Genomic DNA, 25,117 nt, shown 5'->3' with positions numbered 1-25,117 from the left:
CCACGACCGCTGTCGAGGGATGAAAATTGGAAGGAAGCTGCTCGGTAGAACCTTTCCTTAGTTTTCGTGTAGGTGTAACGAGATTTAGGTTAATCGGCTTGACTGGGAAATCTGCACCTCTTCCCTGCTCCAAGTTTTCCCACGGGACACTTTCCCTGCCAATCGGATTAGTTTAATCCTAAAATATTGTTCGTCCTTCGTACGGCAACATCGCGAGGATTCGACGGTTCGATACCTCGGTGCCTTTGGCAAAAATTAGGTAACGTCCATGATTCTTCAGTAGAATCAGCCTGTACCATAGCCAGACTACCGTTAGAGAGGATCCGGTCTGAAATCCAACACCCGAGCGCGTCGAAAACCCGCCAATCAAGCGTCCAATTTCCATCAATCATTTACCCTCCGGCATCCCCGACGGCGCGGTGCGCGGAATCGCGTAACTTTTTCCAGGAAAAAGCTGCTGTCGGCGGTCGCCGGCAACAACGTCATTATCCCGTCAAACCTCTGTCGGCGGGGAATCCTGCGGGCCTGCGCGCGGGCGCGCACACACACATCCGCCGCGAGGATTGCCAATCAATTCGCGCATCGCGCCCGGGAATTAGACAATTAGGAGTCGTCACGTTCCCCGAGCAGTTGCCTCATCGTCCCCGTTCCCCGCTTCGCCGTTCCGCTTCAGCCCCTTCGAACCGACCTTCCCCCACCCTCCGTTTCATCCCCACGCGCGCGCACCGTCCTCGAGGCGCCGTCGCTCGAAGCCCGCAACGCCATCTGACGGCGACGGGACGCTCGAAAACGCTTCGCGTTCCCGGAATGGAGGGAGAGAGAATTCAAACGCGTAGGACGGTTCCCATTGGCGGCGTCCGGTTCGACGGTGCACGCCCACTTTCGAGGGGTCCGGGTTAGGTTTGTGGTGTGACTGGAGTGGTCCGCATTGGCCGAGGACACGACACGGTACCGGTTCCACGGGTTCCGCGGGGGCGGCGCGCGATCACCGGCGGCGAGCACCGCGACGCCGGCCGCCACCGAGAAGAGAGAGAACGCCTCGGCAGGCCTCTCCGCAGCCGAGCTGGTAATCAGTGTCGTTTCCGCGGCAGTAGTGGCCACCACGCGGCAGATTACGCAGATTACGATACACCCCCCGCGTATCCGTCGGTTGTGACGCGCTTGTGACAGTGCGAGCTTCGATTACCCTCTTCTCCCCGATAATCCACGGATTTCCGAACAACCGCCTCCTTCGATCGTTCCGACTCGCCCTTTGTCTCGCTGACGGTGCGCCGAGCTTCGTAAATGAACAGAGATCGGGTCCGGAGCCGGACGTCCGAAGGGAGAACGCGATCGGCGCGTTACACTTAACCGGGTATCTAGGAACGACAGGGTATACAGCTCGAGTGACTATCGGGATCAGAATAATGTTGAGTGCCTGACACGAGAGACCAGAAGTAGCCGTGGGACCGTCATGTTGATCTCGTAAAGAGACTGCTTTGACTTTAATGGGGGGATCCGCTCGTGCCGGCTCGGTCAGTCCGCGGCGATGCGGCGGATTCCGAGAATAACGGGCCCCGGAATCAACCGGGATGGCAGTCCGTGAACAGACCCAAGACCCGCGATGACGGTTCCCCGATGCAAAAGCAGAGAACGATGACCGCGTTACGGTATTAGGAAGTGGCGTAGACACAGCGACATAGTGTACATTATGAAGTGAATACCCCCCTCCCGGTGAAGTCTTGCTTTGTACATACGTACTCGATTGCTACCCCGGTACGCTGGACTCGTCGAGCATTGGGTAAAAAGTGGAAAGGCATGAGCAGCAACGAGGGCGTGGTGACAGGCCAGGGCACCGGGAACGACAGGCTCTGCGAGGACGTCGACATGGCAACCCCAACGTCAGCATCGTCGAATCTGAAACCGCGAAGCGGCAAGATCAGCTTCAGCGTGGACTCCCTGCTGAGCGACATGAAGAAGACAGCCGTGACCGGCGGCGCGTTCGCCAGACGTGAAACAGAGGACAGAACAGAGTCGGAGAAGAGCCTGGACATGGAGGCCAGGTACCAGTTGCTGATGGAGCAGCAGAGACTGCAGAGCAGAGAGCTGCTGGCTAGGCTGAGCCCCCACGGGCTGGCGTTCGCCAATCATCATCATCACCCTTCGAGCAGACTGGACCAGGATCACCCGTCGGCTGGCCGGCAGGAGATCCTCACGGTGAAGGACTTCTCGAGGACGACCAGCCACGACAAATCCTCGTCCCCCATCAGGATGGACCAGGAGGCGCAGAGGGATCGGGACGATCGACGGTTGTCGAGCAGCTCGCCGAGCAACAGGATCGCCGAGTCTATGATCCAGAGGGAACGCGGCCAAGAGGAGGACGAGAGGATCGACAGGATCGGGAACCCGCGATCCGTGTCGCCGGTCAGCAGACGGGAGATCATGGACGATAGAAGCGACTCCGAGGCGAATCGTTCGCTCGAGGGCGACAGGACCGATCATCTGGACCTCGAGGATCAAGAGATCAGAAGCGTGGGCCACTCGGAGGATCTGAACGTGATGGACTCGGACTGCGAGCTAGAGAGAGACCTGGACAGTAGCCAAGAGAAGGAGGAGAAGTCCAGTCCCGTAGTGCCTCAGCCGATTCATCCCGGGGTACAAAGGCCCTCCCAGGGTCCCCCTTACCTCACCGGGGCACCCGGTGCTCCCGGATGGAATCCCGCGGGATTTCCGCATTCTCTCGCGGGGTTCGCGTGGTTACCCCCACCCCCGCACCCCCACAATCCTCACGGGCATCTCTACACGCCGCACGGAGGACCCACTAGTCCAAACGGTAAGCAACGATCTTTATCCCCCCATACGTCATTCTGGCTTGTTTGGTGCTACTTTCGAGCATGGAATTCCAGGGAAAAATCTATCGATCCTAATTGCACGCACGATGTCCATTGCTCCTTAAACTCCTGACATACGGAGTATCACTCGTTACTAAGTTTCACGATCTTGAGGCTACTCAGTCGTCTTCAAATCTATTGTGATCATCCCTTGGAAAAAAAAATTTAAATGAAATTTAAATGACTCTAATTAAACTAGATTTACTTATCTTAATAGACTCTAGAATTCGAGGGAAAAATCTATCGATCCTAATTGCACATACGATCTCGATTGCTCCTTAAGTCCCTGACATACCAGTCTCACTCGTTACTAAGTTTCACTACTCACTCGTCGTCAAATCTATTCTAGCCATTCCTTGGAAGAAGAAATTTAAATGAAATTGAAGAGTATATTGGGGACTAGAGTCTAGAATTCGAGGGAAAAATCTCTCGATCCTAATTGCACGATCTCGATTGCTCCTTAAACCCCTGACATACGAGTCTCACTCGTTACTAAGTTTCACAATCATGAGGCTACTCAATCGTTAATCGAATCTATTGTGGTCATCCCTTGGAAAAAGAAATTTAAATGAAATTTAAATGAAATTGAAGAGTATATTGGAGGTTAGAACCTAGAATTCGAGGGAAATATCTATCGATCCTAATTGCACGCACGATCTCAATTGCTCCTTAAACCCCTGATATACAAGTCTCACTCGTTACTAAGTTTCACAATCATGCGGCTACTCACTCGTCGTCAAATCTATTGTGAAATTTAAATGAAATTGAAGAGTATATTGGAGGTTAGAACCTAGAATTCGAGGGAAATATCTATCGATCCTAATTGCACGCACGATCTCAATTGCTCCTTAAACCCCTGATATACGAGTCTCACTCGTTACTAAGTTTCACAATCATGAGGCTACTCACTCGTCGACAAATCTATTGTGAAATTTAAATGAAATTGAAGAGTATATTGGAGGCTAGAGTTTGGAATTCAAGTGAGAAATCTCTCGATCCTAATTGCACACGCGATGTCAATGGATCTTTAAACCCTTGACATACGAGTCTCACTCGTTACTAAGTTTCACAATCATGAGGCTACTCAATCGTCGTCAAATCTATTGTGAAATTTAAATGAAATTTGAATGAAATTGAAGAGTATATTGGGGGCTAGAGCTTAGAATTCAAGTGAAAAATCTCTCGATTCTAATTGCACACACGATCTTGATTGCTTCTCAAACCCCCGACATACGAGTCTCACTCGTTACTAAGTTTCACAATCATGAGGCTACTCACTCGTCGTCAAATCTATTGTGAAATTTAAATGAAATTTAAATGAAATTGAAGAGTATATTGGGGGCTAGAGCCCAGAATTCGAGGGAAAAATCTCTCGATCCTAATTGCACGATCTCGATTGCTCTTTAAACCCCTGACATATGAGTCTCACTCGTTACTAAGTTTCACAATCATGAGGCTACTCAATTGTCATCGAAACTATTGTGGTCATTCCTTGGAAGAACAAATTTAAATGAAATTTAAATGAAATTGAAGAGTATATTGGAGGCTAGAGGCTAGAATTCAAGTGAAAAATCTATCAATTCTAATTGCACACACGATGTCAATGGCTCTTTAAACCCTTGACATACGAGTCTCACTCGTTACTAAGTTTCACAATCATGAGGCTACTCAATCGTCGTCAAATCTATTGGGAAATTTAAATGAAATTGAAGAGTATATTGGAGGCTAGAGCCTAGAATTCAAGTGAAGAATCTATCGATCCTAATTGCACGATATTGATTGCGCCTTAAAACCCTGGCATACGAGTCTCACTCGTTACTAAGTTTCACAATCATGAGACTACTCAATCGTCATCGAATCTATTGTGGTCATTCCTTGGAAGAACAAATTTAAATGAAATTTAAATGAAATTGTAGAGTATATTGGAGGCTAGAGGCTAGAATTCAAGTGAAAAATCTCTCGATCCTAATTGCACGCACGATCTCGATTGCTCCTTCAGTCCCTGACATATGAGTCTCACTCGTTACTAAGTTTCACAATCATGAGGCTTCTCACTCGTCATCCAATCTATTCCTTGCAAGAAGAAATTTAAATGAAATTGAAGAGTATATTACGGGCTAGAGCCTAGAATTCGAGGGAAAAATCTCTCGATCCTAATTGCACGATCTTGATTGCTCCTTAAAACCCTGGCATACGAGTCTCACTCGTTACTAAGTTTCACTACTCACTTGTCGTCAAATCTATTCTAGCCATTCCTTGAAAGAAGAAATTTAAATGAAATTGAAGAGTATATTAGATGTTAGAGCTTAGAATTCAAGTGAAAAATCTCTCGATCGTAATTGCACGATCTCGATTGCTCCTTAAGTCCCTTACATATGAGTCTCACTCGTTACTAAGTTTCACAATCATGAAGCTACTCACTTGTCATCAAATCTATTCCTTGGAAGAAGAAATTTAAATGAAATTGAAGAGTATATTGGAGGCTAGAGCCTAGAATTCAAGTGAAAAATCTCTGGATCCTAATTGCTCCTTAAACCCCTGACATACGAGTCTCACTCGTTACTAAGTTTCACAATCATGAGGCTACTCACTCGTCGTCAAATCTATTGTGACCATTCCTTGAAAGAAGAAATTTAAATGAAATTGAAGAGTATATTAGAGGCTAAAGTCTAGAATTCGAGGGAAAAATCTCTGGATCCTAATTGTACGATCTCGATTGCTCCTTAAACCCCTGATATACGAGTTTCACACGTTACTAAGTTTCACAATCATGAGACTACTCAATCGTCATCGAATCTATTGTGGTCATTCCTTGGAAGAACAAATTTAAATGAAATTTAAATGAAATTGAAGAGTATATTGGAGGCTAGAGCCCAGAATTCAAGTGAAAAATCTCTCAATCCTAATTGCACGCACGATCTCGATTGCTCCTTAAGTCCCTGACATACGAGTCTCACTCGTTACTAACTTTCACTACTCACTCGTCATCAACTCTATTCCAGCCATTCCTTGAAAGAAGAAATTTAAATGAAATTGAAGAGTATATTAGAGGCTAGTGCCTAGAATTCAAGTGAAAAATCTCTCGATCCTAATTGCACCCTAACCTCCTGGCATACAAAGACGAGTCTTGCAAGTTTCGCAATGACGAGGTGCATTCGTTGTACGAACAAATGTAAATAAAACGATATACGCGAGAAATTATTTGGAATGGAATCGTCAAGGGGTTGAAGCTTGCTAAACAGCGGATGGTCGTTGTAGATTAAGAAACTAGAAAATGGTAACCGGTTCGAAATCTGAAGCTAAGAAAGGAGCATCGATTCGAGCGGCACACCCGCGCCGCCCATTATTCTCCCGGCATCAAAGCCATCGCGATATTAGCTCGCGGGAATATTAGCCGAGCGTTGGGTACACTACTTATCAAGTCGATTTACGGGTCGGCGTAACTAACTTGCCTCCGTGAATCGTTATTCTCGTTTCCTTTTCGCCTATCGGCGAGGATTTCCCGGCAGTCGGGTTACAATGTTGATGATTAGGAGGACTACGCCGACTTCTGGCGCAGCTCCGCACGACATTCGCGGCACGCAGGCCCCATAACGCTCGATATTAGTGTCGCCGGTCACGCGAGAAGCCGGTTATTATCGGAATTACGCGCTAAAGTATTCCGAATCCGCTCCGCCGGACTCGGAAGTTGTTTGCCCAGGAAAAGCTCTGACTCCATTCCCCTCCGATCCGATGCCTCGAATTAAAAGCCGTGCATCTCGTTCTACAAACGTCGAACGGAACTCTCGAGAAGAGCCACGATCGAACCGATAAACTCTCGATCACCTGACGACGCGTATCTAGGCTATTAGGGCACGCGATTCCGCGTTTCCTGGCTAAACGGCGATTTTTATCGCTCGTTAATAAAACTCTTATTCCGATCGCGATGGAAAAACAAGCATCGTGGCCTGTCGACCGAGACCGAGTGCCGGGACGCTAAACGGAGGAGAAACTGTGTTGCAAGATCGTTCGAGGATCTCATATTCGATCAATTACGCCTAACGACACGGCGCTGCTCTGGGGGAAAAAATAGACAATCGAAGAGGCTCGAATCGGCCAGAGATTGACGAGAATTACTTTTGTTCCCCGTCGAGATAGGACATTGAGCGCGTCACTGGCGCGAAATAATCGGTCAATTAAACGTGCCGACTACCGGTTTCGCTTCGCGAATCGATCTAACCGCAGAAACGCACCACCCCGGTGCCCCACCTCGTGCCCACGGACTAACGTACACGCCTGTTAGACTTAATTGACGATTTTACCTTAACGGCGGCCGGTTTGTACCAGCCGCGTATATAAGATACCTCTTTCGTCTCTTTCCCGTGACACGTGTACCTTGGGGTCCAATTAAAATTTTTACCCCGGCCCCTAAGCGAACGTTTACGTCTTCCGGCGGGAACAATGAGTTTCCCGCCGACGATTCAATCGGCTTTCGACGATTCTACCCCCCGATTACTACCGAAAAGAATCGAAGATCTCGCCGAACCGAACTCGAACGAAACGGCGGCAACGAAGCGCTCGAGGTTTTAGCGGGTGAAATTACGAGCGCCGCGTAATGAGAAACTCGCGCCGTTTCCAAGAAAGAAATCTCTAAGGCCATTACGGGAGCGGTCCGCGACGCGTAGAAAACTCGAGGAAGGAGCGAACGAGCCGGATAGAAACTTCTCTCGGTGTTTCCAGCGAGCACGGGAGAGGTGAAAAGGGTGGAGCGTACGGGGAAGACTCGGTACACGAGCTCCGAGCATGATAGAGTCATACATAACTCCGAGCATCCATAATGCATTCAAGCCGGGGTAAAAACTGCCCTTGTTAGGTTCGCCCTGGCACACCCAGCTTCCTGACCAGCGTCATCCACTCGACGTTTTTGCCGATGATAACGACAAACCGCTCGACTCCGTCCCCCCCACCCTCCGCCTTTGTCCTCTCTCTCTCTCTTTTTCGCCCACGGTGCGCGAGACCAATTACCCGCGTCTCTCGACCCTCGATTTTCTTCCCGCGGACCACGTTTCTTCCTTGATTAGACGGCCCTGCGAGACGAGCTGGTTTTTCTACAGCGGCCCCCGGGTGACAAGATCGCATTTGTTCCAAAGTACATGCAAGGTTCGCGTTCTTGCGTAAAAGGGAGGCAATCGATGCAATTTGCAAATTTATGCGCTGAGTTCGTTGAAATTTTCTTCGAGAGTCGACGATGTAGTACTTCTAACTGTTAGGCGAAGAATACTAGTGCATTTGGAGGGTACCAATTTAATGGCGGCACTTGATGTTTAGATGAGTTCTGTGTCTTTGGTGCTGTTCTTTGGATCCGCGCTCTCGCGTAACAGAGAAATTGGCAATCGATGCATTTTGCAAATTTATGAGGAAAGTTCGTTGAAATTTTCTTCGAGAGTCGACGATTTTAGTATTTCTAATTGTTAGGTGAAGAATACTGGTGCATTTGGAGGGTACCAATTTAATGGCGGCACTTGATGTTTAGATGAGTTCTGTGTCTTTGGTGCTGTTCTTTGGATCCACGTTCTCGCGTAACAGAGAAATTGGCAATCGATGCAATTTGCAAATTTATGAGGAAAGTTCGTTGAAATTTTCTTCGAGAGTCGACGATGTAGTACTTCTAATTGTTAGGCGAAGAATACTGGTGCATTTGGATGGTACCAATTTAATGACAGCACTTGATATTTATATAAATGCAAATCGATGCAATTTGCAAATTTATGCGCTGAGTTCGTTGAAATTTTCTTCGAGAGTCGACGATGTAGTACTTCTAACTGTTAGGCGAAGAATACTGGGGCATTTGGAGGGTACCAATTTAATGGCGGCACTTGATGTTTAGATGAGTTCTGTGTCTTTGGTGCTGTCCTTTGGATCCGCGCTCTCGCGTAACAGAGAAATTGGCAATCGATGCAATTTGCAAATTTATGCGGAGAGTTCGTTGAAATTTTCTTCGAGAGTCGACGATTTTAGTATTTCTAATTGTTAGGCGAAGCATACTGGTGCATTTGAAGGGTACCAATTTAATGACGGCACTTGATGTTTAGATGAGTTCTGTGTCTTTGGTGCTGTTCTTTGGATCCACGTTCTCGCGTAACAGAGAAATTGGCAATCGATGCATTTTGCAAATTTATGAGGAAAGTTCGTTGAAATTTTCTTCGAGAGTCGACGATGTAGTACTTTTAATTGTTAGGCGAAGAATACTGGTGCATTTGGATGGTACCAATTTAATGACAGCACTTGATATTTATATAAATGCAAATCGATGCAATTTGCAAATTTATGCGCTGAGTTCGTTGAAATTTTCATCGAGAGTTGACGATTTTAGTATTTCTAACTGTTAGGGGAAGCATACTGGTGCATTTGGACGGTACCAATTTAATGGCGGCACTTGATGTTTAGATGAGTTTTGTGTCTTTGGTGCTGTCCTTTGGATCCGCGCTCTCGCGTAACAGAGAAATTGGCAATCGATGCAATTTGCAAATTTATGAGGAAAGTTCGTTGAAATTTTCTTCGAGAGTCGACGATGTAGTACTTCTAATTGTTAGGCGAAGAATACTGGTGCATTTGGATGGTACCAATTTAATGACAGCACTTGATATTTATATAAATGCAAATCGATGCAATTTGCAAATTTATGCGCAGAGTTCGTTGAAATTTTCATCGAGAGTTGACGATTTTAGTATTTCTAACTGTTAGGGGAAGCATACTGGTGCATTTGGATGGTACCAATTTAATGACAGCACTTGATGTTTAGTTGAGTTCTATAATATGTCTCTACAAGGCTGATGGCCATTTGGTTTGACATGAGCATGTAAACGCTATTATTTGGCGTGATTGTGCGTACTTTTACCTCAACTTTGATTACGGAGGCGTGCATCATTGACCTAGCATGCCTTTGAATCCATTTCGACAGGATGTATTCGTATTTCTAATAGTTAGACGAAGAATACTGCATTTGGACGGTACCAATTTAATGGCGGCGACAGCACTTGATATTTAGATCTTTGTGTCTCTGCTGCTGTTCTTTTGCTTCCACATGATATGTAAACGCTATTATTTGGCGTAATTCTGCGTGTATTTTTACTTCAACTCTGATTACGGAGGCATCATTGACATTAGACGAAGAACACTGGTGCATTTGGACGGTACCAATTTAATGACAGCACTTGATATTTATATAAATTTGCAAATTCATGCGTGGAGTTCCTACGTTCGTTGAAATATTCTTCGAGAGTCGACGATTTTAGTACTTCTGCGAAGGATACTGGTGCATTTGGACGGTACCAATTTAATGGCGGCGGCAGCACTTGATATTTAGATGAGTTCTACTCTGTGTCTCTGCTGCTGTTCTTTGGATCCACGTTCTCGCGTAACAGAGAGGCAATCGATGCAATTTGCAAATTTATGCGCTGAGTTCGTTGAAATTTTCTTCGTGAGTCGACGATTTTAGTATTTCTAACTGTTAGGGGAAGCATATGGATTTGGATGGTACCAATTTAATGACAGCACTTGATACTTAGTTGAGTTCTACAATATGTCTCTACAAGGCTGATGTCCATTTGGTTTGACATGAGCATGTAAACTTCATTATTTGGCGTGATTCTGCGTGTATTTTTACCTCAACTCTGATTACGGAGGCGTCATTGACATTAGACGAAGAATACTGGTGCATTTGAACGGTACCAATTTAACGACAGCACTTGATATTTATATAAATTTGCAAATTCATGCGTAGAGTTCCTACGTTCGTTGAAAATTTCTTCGAGAGTCGACGATTTTAGTACTTCTGCGAAGGATACTGGTGCATTTGGACGGTACCAATTTAATGGCGGCGACAGCACTTGATATTTAGTTGAGTTCCACTCTGTGTCTCTGCTACTGTCCTTTTGCTTTCACATGAGCATGTAAACTTAATTATTTGGCGTGATTGTGCGTACTTTTGCCTCAACTCTGATTACGAGTGCATCATTGACCTAACATGTCTTTGGACCCGTTTCGACAGGATGTATTCGTACTTTTAATTGTTAGACGAAGAAACTGGTGCATTTGGACGGTGCCAATTTAACGACAGCACTTGATATTTATATAAATTTGCAAATTTATGCGTTGAGTTCCTACGTTCGTTGAAATATTCTTCGAGAGTCGACGATTTTAGTACTTCTGCGAAGGATACTGGTGCATTTGGAAGGTACCAATTTAATGGCGGCGACAGCACTTGATATTTAGATGAGTTCCACTCTGTGTCTCTGCTACTGTCCTTTTGCTTTCACATGAGCATGTAAACTTAATTATTTGGCGTGATTGTGCGTACTTTTGCCTCAACTCTGATTACGAAGGCATCATTGACCTGACATGCCTTTGGACCCGTTTCGACAGGATGTATTCGTACTTTTAATAGTTAGACGAAGAATACTGATGCATTTGGGCGGTACCAATTTAATGACAGCACTTGATATTTATATAAATTTGCAAATTTATGCGTAGAGTTCCTTCGTTCGTTGAAATATTCTTCGAGAGTCGACGATTTTAGTACTTCTGCGAAGGATACTGGTGCATTTGGACGGTACCAATTTAATGGCGACGGCAACACTTGATATTTAGATGAGTTCTACTCTGTGTCTCTGCTACTGTCCTTTTGCTTTCACATGAGCATGTAAACTTAATTATTTGGCGTGATTGTGCATACTTTTACCTCAACTCTGATTACGAAGGCATCATTGACCTAGCATACCTTTGGATCCATTTCGACAGGATGTATTCATACTTCTAACAGTTGAACGAACCGGTGCACCAATTTAATGACAGCACTTGATATTTAGATGAGTTCTACTCTGTGTCCCTGCAAAGCTGTCCTTTTGCTTTCACATGAGCATGTAAACGTTATTATTTGGCGTGATTACGGGTGCGTCATTGACCTAGCATGCCTTTGGATCCATTTCGACAGGATCTATTCATACTTCTAACAGTTAAACGAACCGGTGCACCAATTTAATGACAGCACTTGATATTTAGATGAGTTCTACTCTGTCTCTACAAGGCCATTTGGTTTACAATAGGTATCCAAGCCTTATTATCACGCGAGATAAAATATTGTCGCTGGTACCAGCGCGGTGCATCGTCACCAAAAAGTCCTGTGACGAGGCGAAAAATTAGAGTGAAAAGCCCATTAGTCGCGTGGTGTGGAGTTATCGGAGGGGTGGGGAGGGTTGATACGAGGCTCGTCCAGCCGATAGATAATCCGGTGGCCCGCCGCTGGGCGGTGGCTTTCGAAAATTATGAATACGGACGTCATTTATAACGCTCGAGCGCCACCGTCGGCCTGCACGCATTTATCTGCCGGCCTCCGCGACCAGCAATGAATTAACGACGCCCGTCCAATGACGTTCCGCAAAATATTTCCAGCGATTCATCATTCCCCGACCAGCGTAATTATCGTCCACGGGGTGTTCGGAACGACCGTCGCTCGAGCGCGGTTTTTCCGGGGGACGAAAATCCACCCCTCGACGCGTTAATCGCCGTGAAACAAGTTTCTTCGTGAAACCGCGTTTATTATTAACCGGGAGGATCGTTCGATGCAACGTATTTAAGAAGTATAATTAATCGGTAACCGTTCCGGCTCGAATTTTCGCGTTAATTATCGCGAAACGTTACCCGGGGTACAGAGACAGTTATTAACGCGTTAATTAGCGCGCTGAGGCAGTCGAAACTGGCGGGTTCTCGGCGAAACGACGCCCGGGATATTCGACAAAGAGGCCGAACAATGCGATCGAGCGCCTAATACGGCCTCGTTAGCCGAGCGCAGCAATAATCGTGCGTCTAGGAGCGCACGGTAATTACCAGAAATTAATTAGCGAGTTAGAGGAACGTATCGATCGACCGAGTCGGTGATCCGTGGGGACGCGTTTGTTGTCGCGTATTTCGCAGCGATCTTTCCCCTTTCGAATCACAATGAAACCCATTTATCGTCCTCCTCGACGACACTAACGCTAGCTTCAGGTCTTATAAACTTTCTTAATCCAGTGCGCGAAAAAGAAGACAAGGAAAGGGCTCGAGACTCGAAGCCACCGAAAGTAAACATGGCGGAGGACTGACTGGTCAGCTGATCACACATTCATCGACTCGAGCATTTATACGTGAAATACAGTATGAAATTTGATGTGTTTTGATTGTTTAACAGGAGTAAATCGTGCATCTTTCGAGCAGTGTTCATGAGACGGGCAATGTGTTCGATATTTTTAGGTTAAAAATTGACTCGTTATAGTGAAAGATCGAATAATAAATGTGATAGGCCTGGTGCTCGAGTACTTATGTGTAATATGAAATTCGACGTGTTATGATTGTCTAACGGGTAAATTCTGCATCTTTCAATGTTCATCAGAGAGACAAGGTGTTTGATATTTGTAGGTTGAAAATTGACACGTTATAGTGGAAGATCGAATAATAAACGCGATAGTTCTGGTGCTCGAATACTTATGTGTGAAATACAATATGAAATTTGACGTGTTATGATTGTCTAGCAGGGGTAAATTCTGCATTTTTTAATGTTCATAAGTGAGATAAACTGTTCACTATTTTTAGGTTAAAAATTGCCATATTATAGTGAAAGATCAATCGAATAATAAACGGGATAGTCCTGATGGTCGATTACTTATCTATAAAATACAATATGAAACTCGACGTGTTATAATCATAAGTCTAGCAGGCGTAAATTCTGCATCTTCCAGTGTTCATGAGAGAGACAATGTGTTCACTATTTGTAAATTAAAAATTGACACGTTCTAATGGAAGATCGAATAATAAACGCAATAGTCCTGGTGCTTGAGTACTTATGTTTAAAATAAAATATGAAATTCGACGTATTATGATTATCTAACAGGGGTAAATCTTTCAATGTTCACGAGAGAAACAATGTGTTCACTATTTGTAGGTTAAAAATTGCCACATTATAGTGAAAGATCGATCGAATAATAAACACAATAGTCCTGGTGCTCCAGTACTTATATGTGAAAAACAATATGAAATTCGACGTATTATGATTATCTAACAGGGGTAAATCTTTCAATGTTCACGAGAGAAACAATGTGTTCACTATTTGTAGGTTAAAAATTGCCACATTATAGTGAAAGATCGATCGAATAATAAACACAATAGTCCTGATGCTCGACTACTTATGTTTAAAATAAAATATGAAATACGACGTATTATGATCATCTAACAGAAGTAAATCTTTCAATGTTCACGAGAGAAACAATGTGTTCACTATTTGTAAATTAAAAATTGACACGTTATAATAGAAAATCGAATAATAAACACAATAGTCCTGGTGCTCGACTACTTAAAAATAAAATATGAAATTCGACGTATTATGATTATCTAACAGAAGTAAATCTTTCAATGTTCACGAGAGAAACAATGTGTTCACTATTTGTAAATTAAAAATTGACACGTTATAATAGAAAATCGAATAATAAACACAATAGTCCTGGTGCTCGACTACTTAAAAATAAAATATGAAATTCGACGTATTATGACTATCTAACAGGGGTAAATCTTTCAATGTTCACGAGAGAAACAATGTGTTCACTATTTGTAAATAAAAAATTGACGCGTTATAATGGAAGATCGAATAACAAACTGGAGGATAGTCCCCCGTGCTGGAGCACGCGGAATCCCGAGAAATATAAATCGTAATGGCGGTTAATTAATTGTAGAAAGTGCGGAAATTCGAAATTGCTCGAGTAACGAGTCACGACTTAATAAGCGTCGAAACATTTTAATGAAGCCGTACGGCGCGTTCATCCCCGTCGTAAAACGAAGCACAAAGTGCGGAATATCTTTGTCCCCCGACGTCGATCGGGTCGGTCAATCATCGGAGCGCGGCAGAATCCGCCCGGGGAACGTATATACATACGCGTGTATACATATCGATCGTAAATCATGCGAACATTTAATTAGCAGGAATTAATTGGCGTACGTAAGAAACATATTGAACCGGGGCGGGTCATTAGTAAGATACGCGACTGACCGCGATACGCGAATTGTCAGCGCGATAGCGCGAGAGCAAAAGACGAAACCCGTTTCATCAGCGACTATTTTACTCGGCGAGGAATTTATTGCCCCCGCGGAGCAACTTCATCGGGAATTCATTACGCTTTTCCCCGGGCAGACACACTTGGTATCTCGCGATACAAATGAATTGCGACAAATCAGCAATTAATAACGACCATTTTTACGCGACCTCATAGAAATTATCGCCGAAAGGGGGCCGGGAAAAAACAGCGACATCTGCAAACCCACGCTCGACACTTCGATTTTACTTCACTGAGACCACGACTAAGATCTCGGGGTTATGTCTAAAGACCAAAAATAATTATAATTTACCCCTATAGCTAAAAATAATTTTTTCAGAACAATTTGAAATTTTTTAATTTCGTCGAAAAATTTCACACTTTCTCAAATTTTTTTCTTCAAAATGGTTAGGAATTCGGGGTTATGTCTAAAGATCAAAAATGATTATAATTTACCCCTATAGCTAAAAATAATTTTTTTATAATGATTTGAAATTTTTTAATTTTGTCGAAAAGTTTAGGCACTTTCTCGAATTTTTTTCTTGAAAGTGGGTAGGAATTTGAGGGTATGTCTAATGACCCAAAATGATTATAATTTACCACTATAGCTAAAAATAATTTTTTCAGAACAATTTGAAATTTTTTAATTTCGTCGAAAAATTTCACACTATCTCGAATTTTTTTCTTCAAAATGGTTAGGATTTCGAGGTTATGTCAAAAGACCGAAAATGATTATAATTTACTACTATAGCTAAAAATAATTTTTTTATAATGATTTGAAATTTTTTAATTTTGTCGAAAAATTTCACACTTTCTCGAATTTTTTTCTTCAAAATGGTTAGGATTTCGAGGTTATGTCAAAAGACCAAAAATGATTATAATTTACTACTATAGCTAAAAATAATTTTTTTATAATGATTTGAAATTTTTTAATTTTGTCGAAAAGTTTCACACTTTCTCGAATTTTTTTCTCCAAAGTGGGTAGCAATTTGAGGGTATGTCTATTCACCAAAAATTATCGTAATTGATCCCCACAACTGAAAATAATTTTTCCAGAACGATTTGAAATCTTTTTTTTTCTTCGAAAAATTTAAGCACCTACCCCCTGTCGATTTTTCTTTAAAATTCGTTTTTCATTTTTAGTAATCTTGTTTGACAACCCACAGAAAAGTTGTCTAATACGTTTTTGTAGGCACCTATGATCTCTACTTCAGAAAAAAGTTTCAATGAAATCCGTTCATTATGCTAGGAGTTATGGTCGTTTAAAAATTGGATCACTTTTATGGGGTTTTTCTCAGTTTACGTGATTAAGGACGAACTTTTCCAAATTTTTTAGAATTTCTACATATTTTACACCAAAATACGCGTTGTTTGGATTTTGAAACATTAAAATCGGCTAATCAGTTCAAAAGTTATGACATTTTAAAGATACGCTTGTGACATTTCTGGGTTGAAATTATATTTTCGGTAAGGAATTTTTTTCTGAAAAATGGTTAGGACTTCGAGGATGTGTGTATTCACTAAAAATGATTGTAACTAATCCCCTCAACCGAAAATAATTTTTTAATAGGGATTTGAAATCTTTTAATTTCGTCGTAAAATTTGTCCACTTACTCAATTTTTTTTCTCTAAAATGGTCAGGATTTCAGGATTATGTCTAATGATCAAAAATGATTATAATTTATCCCTATAGCTAAAAATAATTTTTCCAGAGTGATTTGAAACTTTTCAATTTCGCTGGAAAATTTAGGCACCCCCCTTTCGATTTTTCTTAAATATTCATTTTTCATTTTTAGTAATTTTGTTTGACAACCCACAGAAAAGTTGTCTAATACTTTTTTATAGGTATCTATGATCTCTACTTCAGAAAAAAGTTTCAATGAAATCCGTTCATTATGCTAGGAGTTATGGTCGTTTGAAAATTGGATCACTTTTATGGGGTTTTTCTCAGTTTACGTGATTAAGGACGAGCTTTTCCAAATTTTTTAGAATTTCTACATATTTTACACCAAAATACGCGTTGTTTGGATTTTGAAACATTAAAATCGGCTAATCAGTTCAAAAGTTATGACATTTTAAAGATACGCTTGTGACATTTCTGGGTTGAAATTATATTTTCGGTAAGGAATTTTTTTCTGAAAAATGGTTAGGACTTCGAGGATGTGTGTATTCACTAAAAATGATTGTAATTAATCCCCTCAACCGAAAATAATTTTTTAATAGGGATTTGAAATTTTTTAATTTCGTCGTAAAATTTGTCCACTTACTCAATTTTTTTTCTCTAAAATGGTCAGGAATTCAGGATTATGTCTAATGATCAAAAATGATTATAATTTATCCCTATAGCTAAAAATAATTTTTCCACAGTGATTTGAAACTTTTCAATTTCGCTGGAAAATTTAGCCACCCCCCTTTCGATTTTTCTTAAATATTCATTTTTCATTTTTAGTAATTTTGTTTGACAACCCACAGAAAAGTTGTCTAATACTTTTTTGTAGGTATCTATGATCTCTACATCAGAAAAAAGTTTCAATGAAATCCGTTCATTATGCTAGGAGTTATGGTCGTTTGAAAATTGGATCACTTTTATGGGGTTTTTCTCAGTTTACGTGATTAAGGACGAACTTTTCCATATTTTTTAGAATTTCTACATATTTTACACCAAAATACGCGTTGTTTGGATTTTGAAACATTAAAATCGGCTAATCAGTTCAAAAGTTATGACATTTTAAAGATACGCTTGTGACATTTCTGGGTTGAAATTATATTTTCGGTAAGGAATTTTTTTCTGAAAAATGGTTAGGACTTCGAGGATGTGTGTATTCACTAAAAATGATTGTAATTAATCCCCTCAACCGAAAATAATTTTTTAATAGGGATTTGAAATTTTTTAATTTCGTCGTAAAATTTGTCCACTTACTCAATTTTTTTTTCTCTAAAATGGTCAGGATTTCAAGATTATGTCTAATGATCAAAAATGATTATAAAAACAGCGACATCTGCAAACCCACGCTCGACACTTCGATTTTACTTCACTGAGACCACGACTAATAATATACGTCCCATCGAATTCTCGAAATTGCCATTTCATTAGGGTTCCTTGTAGGGGCAGGCGGAGTGTTAAATAGCCACTTATCCTCGTACAAACTATATACTAAAATTCCAGTGTAACGTCGAGCGGTGGTATCTGCTCGAGGAACGCCATTTAAAGTACTCAAACCGCCGCGATAGTCCATATCCAGACTCCGCGAGCATACCGTGCACCCACTTATCCTCTGCTGGGACTTCCGTGTATCCCCGTCGGCTCACCTCGAACAATGCTTCGATCGACTGAATACGAAAGAGAGCAAAAGTTCCGTGTCCGGCGGGTACCGCAGGTGCTTTGTCCACGCGCTCGTCGGAAAGTAAACCGCGCAAGATATATTTCCTCGGGGATCCCACCGAGCGTTTAATTAGCAGAAATTAATTAGCGTCTAAGAGGAACATATTGATCGGTTATGTGAGCGGACTAGCCGACTAGCCGGCTCGTTGCCAGCTAAACGGGGGGAACAGCCGCGCGGCGACCAGAATGGAAGACGTAATACCGATGTCTCGACAATGCCGCCGGCCCGTTCCCTTTTTTGTCCCCCCCCCCCGGCCGATCGTTAATTAGCGCACGGAATTCGACGTTGCCCCGCGATTGCCGCGAAATCGTCATCCTTTCGACTTCTCCCCCTGGCCCCGATACGTTTTTTGCCCGGCGCGAGATCCTCCGCGAGTACTCTACCGATTCTCGATCCGTACGACGACCCCCTTTTCTCTTCGCGGAAACGCCAATTACGAACCACCGAAAACTGCGTCGTAAAATTTCATCGATCGACTTTCCAACCGATCCTCCACGCTCGATTTTCGAATTCTGCTGGATCTCAGCGTTGAGATTACTTTAAAGAGTAAGAGTGGGGCAGTAACTATTAGCACCTCAGATATCTTGGAAACTATAAGTTTCACAGAAATGTTTGCTAAAGTAAATTGCACAGTACGAAGGGCGGTATTGGGTGGCGATAATAGTTTTTTCGCAGGTGGAGGTACTTCGGACATTTGAAGGTCACATCCATTTTTTTAAATGGATCGGTATGTTTTTGCTTCCGTATCACGATAGAGGATCTTAAAACGAGTTCAACGTCCTATTACACAAGGTCATCGAAGGTCATAGAAAGTAGAGAAAGGCGATAATACTTACGGTTTTGGTAGTAAATGAAACATGTTTATAGTAGGTGTTCGAAATGATGACCATCACTGTCAATGCACCGTTGGATTCTTTTTACGATTGATTGACTTGCAAGTCTTACAGCGTCAGAACTTATTGATGCACAGGCTGCAATAATTCGCTGTTGCATATCGTCAGATGTAGTTGGTACTTCTTTGTACACTTTCTTTTTCAGTGTTCCCCATAGAAAGAAATCTAAAGGTGTTATGTCTGGTGAACGAGCTGGCCACGATATTGGACCGCCGCGTCCAATCCAACGATTTCGAAATTTTTCATCGAGTTCCCTTCGCGCAATCGATGAATAATGTGCTGGGCAACCATCATGTTGATACCACATGGTTTGTCGTGTAAATAAAGGTAACTCTTCTAGAAAGAGACCCAATGTATCCTTAATAAAATTAGCATAGACGTTGCCATTCAAATTTCCATTGATAAAATAAGGTCCAATAATTTGATCACCTATGATACCGCACCATACATTCACAGACCATTGTTTTTGACGTTCAACCTGTCGCAGCCAATGTGGATTTTCCGCTGCCCATAAATGCATGTTATGCAAATTAACATTCCCATGATTTGTGAATGTTGCTTCATCGGTAAATAAGACGGTATTAAAAGAAAGCTCATTGTTTTGAATCTGACGTATAGCCCATCGACAAAATTCAACGCGATTCATGAAGTCGTTCCCATGCAATTCTTGGTGAAGACACAGGGAGATTTATAAATTGGCAAAACGCTTTGTGAGCTAATTTCAAACGAGAGAAATAAGTACAGGGTGGGGCAGTAACTATTAGCACCTCAGATATCTTGGAAACTATAAATTTCACAGAAATATTTGCTAAAGTAAATTGTACAGTACGAAGGGCGCTATTGGGTGGCGATAATAGTTTTTTCGCAGGTGGAGGTACTTCGGACATTTGAAGGTCACATCCATTTTTTTTAAATGGATCGGTATGTTTTTGCTTCCGTATCACGATAGAAGATCTTAAAACGAGTTCAACGACCTATTACACAAGGTCATCGAAGGTCATAGAAAGTAGAGAAAGGCGATAATACTTACGGTTTTGGTAGTAAATGAAACATACGTATTGTCAACAGTAGAGGAATGCGTAATGCTTACCGTTTACTTCACTGAGAATAAACACTGCTTGAAGGACACTTTAATAGTTTGCAGAGTAAGATAAACATCATAAGATTAGTATCGATAAATCGGTCAATCCGGCACGATGTATCCGTTTGAAGAGCAGGTTGATATGCTTCTTATTTATGGCGAATGCCAACAAAATCCTGCAAGGGCGAAAAACTTGTATGCTGAACGATATCCACATCGGTCTCAGCCTTCGCGTCAAATATTTAAAAATGTGTATGATAAACTTAGGCAAACCGGTAGTTTAAATGTTCGTAAAAGTGAACGCCAGAAACGAGTAATTAACGAAGAAATGGAAATCGGTGTGCTCGCTAGTGTGTCTAGAAATTCTCATATCAGTTCGCGACAAATTGAACGCGAATCTGGCATTAATAGGAGGAGCGTACTTCGCATTTTGCACCGTCACAAATTTCATCCGTATCACGTTAGTCTTCACCAAGAATTGCATGGGAACGACTTCATGAATCGCGTTGAATTTTGTCGATGGGCTATACGTCAGATTCAAAACAATGAGCTTTTTTTTAATACCGTCTTATTTACTGATGAAGCAACATTCACAAATCACGGGAATGTTAATTTGCATAACATGCATTTATGGGCAGCGGAAAATCGACATTGACTACGACAGGTTGAACATCAAAAACAATGGTCTGTGAATGTATGGTGCGGTATCATAGGTGATCAAATTATTGGACCTTATTTTATCAATGGAAATTTGAATGGCAACGTCTATGCTAATTTTATTAAGGATACATTGGGTCTTTTTCTAGAAGAGTTACCTTTATTTACACGACAAACCATGTGGTATCAACATGATGGTTGCCCAGCACATTATTCATCGAATGCGCGAAGGGAACTCGATGAAAAATTTCGAAATCGTTGGATTGGACGCGGCGGTCCAATATCGTGGCCAGCTCGTTCACCAGACATAACACCTTTAGATTTCTTTCTGTGGGGAACACTGAAAAAGAAAGTGTACAAAGAAGTACCAACTACATCTGACGATATGCAACAGCGAATTATTGCAGCCTGTGCATCAATAAGTTCTGACGCTGTAAGACTTGCAAGTCAATAAATCGTAAAAAGAATCCAACGGTGCATTGACAGTGATGGTCATCATTTCGAACACCTACTATAAACATGTTTCATTTACTACCAAAACCGTAAGTATTATCGCCTTTCTCTACTTTCTATGACCTTCGATGACCTTGTGTAATAGGTCGTTGAACTCGTTTTAAGATCCTCTATCGTGATACGGAAGCAAAAACATACCGATCCATTTAAAAAAATGCATGTGACCTTCAAATGTCCGAAGTACCTCCACCTGCAAAAAAACTATTATCGCCACCCAATAGCGCCCTTCGTACTGTACAATTTACTTTAGCAAACATTTCTGTGAAATTTATAGTTTCCAAGATATCTGAGGTGCTAATAGTTACTGCCCCACCCTGTACTTATTTCTCTCGTTTGAAATTAGCTCACAAAGCGTTTTGCCAATTTATAAATCTCCCTGTGTGATGCTCGAAATCGTCGACCCACGCGTAACGCGACTAATCTTATTTTATAGCTACAATTATATTTTACAATCCGTGGGGGGGCTGACTACCGAGTAGATGCGATCTGTACAAGATTTTTTAACGCCGTTTCCCATTCCTTTCTTCCGAATAAATTACGCTAAACGAGTACAGGCGGTAACTCAAGTTTTCTCGCAGAATGGAGGCAGGTCCTAATTATTTCTCAAGGCGTACGTTCGTTTGTTTACCGCTGTTTGTAATCGCCACGATCATAAAGAATAGATTGTAAATAAATAAATGATCGTAATTCACTTGGGAGAGATATTAAAACAACAGGTGCCCCCCGTCTTTGTGGTAGAAAAGACCCTCTCGCGTCGATTGAAGTGTAATTTTCAAGAGTCACGCACAATTAACGTTTGACTGATTCCAAACAAAAGGCTGTTGGTTCTGACGTGGTCGGAGCACGGCTAATTGCGGGCGTACGAATCAATCACCGAGCATCGACGCGATAATTATCGTCGCGAATCAAACGGACAATTTATTTTTCACTGCTTGTCGCCGGAACGAGAACGCTCCTTCGACGTCGATACGCGAACTGTATAAATTGGGAATTAACAACGCTTACGAGTAATTCGTGTGAACGGTGGCAACGCGAAATTTTTGCGATCCTCCCCTTGCAAGAATAGCACCCTTAAGGAGGTATTGCTGCCTAGACTGTCAATTTCACGGCCCTTTTTGTGATTTTTTTTCTAATGATAGGTAGGCTGTTTTGTACTGAGACTTTGTAGATGTATTTATTCATCTTATAAGCACGTACAGTATTTTTTTCATGGAAAAATATTAAAAATCGTGGGAATTATAACTTCTTATTTAGTGGCTCTTTTGGAAAAGATGCTCCAATGGCTTTCAGGATTCCAGATAATTTGAAACAGAGGGGGTTAAAGTATCTTCATAAGGGAGGTTGTAGTTATAGCAGGAATTAGGGAGAAGTCAAAATTCTGATTAATAAAGAAATGGCGACGCTTCAAGTTTCGAATTTCTATTTGTTAATCGTTCTTTTGGCGTATCAAAAAAAATAGTAAAACTCAATATTTTTTTAAAGCTCTAGTTCCAGCTATAGAAGGCGTGTCTGCTGAATATTCTCTCCAAATTTGAAGTCAATCGGTCTGCTAGATCTTGAAATATCATGTAAGCTAGTTTAAATGCGTTTTTTTAAACAAAAATTTTTAATATTTTTTGATGAAAAAAATACTGTACATACCTATAAGACAAATAAAAATTTTAATGAAGGATTTTACAGGCCAAAATAAGACGAAAATCAAGAATACCAATTTGTTAATAGAGGCTTTGTTAAAAAGTTATTAACGTTTAAAGTTTCGCACCTTCTGAATTTTTTTCTCGAAAATGCACAGGATTACGGGGGAATGTGTAATGACCAAAAATGATTGTAATTAACCCTTGCAACCGAAAATAATTTTTTTAGAACGATTTGAAATTTTTTAATTTTGTCGAAAAATTTTACACCTTCTCGAATTTTTTTCTCGAAAATGGGTAGGATTTCTCGGGTATGTCTATTCACAAAAAATGATTGTAATTGACCCTCGCAACCGAAAATAATTTTTCCAGAATGATTTGAAATTTTTTTTTTCCGTCGAAAAATTTCACACTTTCTCGAATTTTTTTCTCGAAAGTGCGTAGGATTTCGGGGATATGTGTAATGACCAAAAATAATTGTAATTGACCCCCACAACCGAAAATAATTTTTCCAAAACGATTTGAAATTTTTTAATTTTGTCGAAAAATTTCACACTTTCTCGAATTTTTTTCTCAAAACTGAGTAGGGATTCGATGATATCTCTGGTGACTAAAAATGCTTGTAATTGACCCTCGCAATAGAAAATAATTTTTTTAGAATTAATTAAAAATTTTTTTTTTCGTCAAAAAATTTAGGCACCCTACCCCTGTCGATTTCTCTTAAAAATTACTTTTTCATTTTTAGTACTTTTGTTTGACGCCCTACAGAAAAGTTGTTTAATACTTTTCTGTAGATACCCAGGAGCTCTACTTCAGAAAAAAGTTTCATTGAAATATATTCACAATTGTAGAAGTTATGGCTGTTTGAAAATTGGCCCATTTTTATGGGGTTTTTCTCATTTTAGGGGGTCAAGGAACAAGTTTTCGAATATTTTTAGAATTTCTACTTATTCTACACTAAAATACGCGTTGTTTGCTTTTTTAAACATTAAAATCGTCCAATCCGTTCAGAAGTTACGCCATTTTAAAGATTCACATAAAATTTCGTGGCATCATTAGATTAGATTTTCGGTAAGGAATTTTTTTCTCGAAAACGCGTAGGATTTCGAAGGTATGTCTCTTCACCAAAAATGATTCTAATTAACTCCCTTAGTTAAAAATAATTTTTTTAGAACGATTTGAAATTTTTTAATTTTGCCAAAAAATATAGACACCTACCCCCGGTCGATTTTCCTTAAAAATTACTTTTTCATTTTTAGTAATTTTGATTGAGGCCCTACAGAAATGTTGTCTAATACTTTTCCGTAGGTACCCATGAGTTCTACTTCAGAAAAAAGTTTCACTAAAATATATTCACTATTGTAGGAGTTATGGCTGTTTGAAAATTGGCCCATTTTTACGGGGTTTTTCTCATTTTAGGGGGTCAAGAAACAAGTTTTCGAAAATTTTTAGAATTTCTACTTATTCTACACTAAAATTACGCGTTGTTTGCTTTTTTAAACATTAAAATCGTCCCATCCGTTCAGAAGTTACGCCATTTTAAAGATTCACATAAAATTTCGTGGCATCATTAGATTAGATTTTCGGTAAGGAATTTTTTTCTCGAAAACGCGTAGGATTTTGAAGGTATGTCTCTTCACCAAAAATGATTGTAATTGACCCCCGCAATTGAAAAAAATTTTTCCGGAACGATTTGAAATTTTTTAATTTTGCCAAAAAATATAGACACCTAACCCCTGTAGATTTTTCTTAGAAATTCGTTTTTCATGTTTAATAAATTTGGTTGGTGCTGTACAGAAAAGTTGCCTAATACTTTTCTGTAGGTACCCATGAGCTCTACTTCAGAAAAAAGTTTCACTGAAATATATTCACAATTGTAGGAGTTATGGCTGTTTGAAAATTGGACCACTTTTATGGGGTTTTTCTCATTTTAGGGGGTTAAGGAACAAGTTTTCGAATATTTTTAGAATTTCTACTTATTCTACACTAAA

The 25,117-nt window shown here is 41.2% G+C and overlaps 1 protein-coding gene across 2 annotated transcripts in view; it reads left to right on the top strand.

Annotated features, from left to right (window-relative positions):
* The first annotated feature begins 945 nt into the window (after positions 1 to 945).
* The window catches only part of Msx (homeobox protein Msx), a 39,669-nt gene continuing 15,497 nt past the window's right edge, over positions 946 to 25,117 (top strand). For both annotated transcript variants that reach the window (XM_076779274.1, XM_076779273.1), the window contains exon 1: positions 946 to 2,812. In XM_076779274.1, the coding sequence (XP_076635389.1) occupies positions 1,798 to 2,812 (1,015 nt within the window). In that variant the 5' untranslated portion in view covers positions 946 to 1,797. The remainder of the gene's footprint in view (positions 2,813 to 25,117) is intronic.

This window comes from Colletes latitarsis, chromosome 12 (assembly GCF_051014445.1).
Source record: "Colletes latitarsis isolate SP2378_abdomen chromosome 12, iyColLati1, whole genome shotgun sequence".
Taxonomy (NCBI): domain Eukaryota; kingdom Metazoa; phylum Arthropoda; class Insecta; order Hymenoptera; family Colletidae; genus Colletes; species Colletes latitarsis.
Note: the sequence above shows the minus strand (reverse complement) of the source record. Positions and strands in the feature narration are given on the sequence as shown.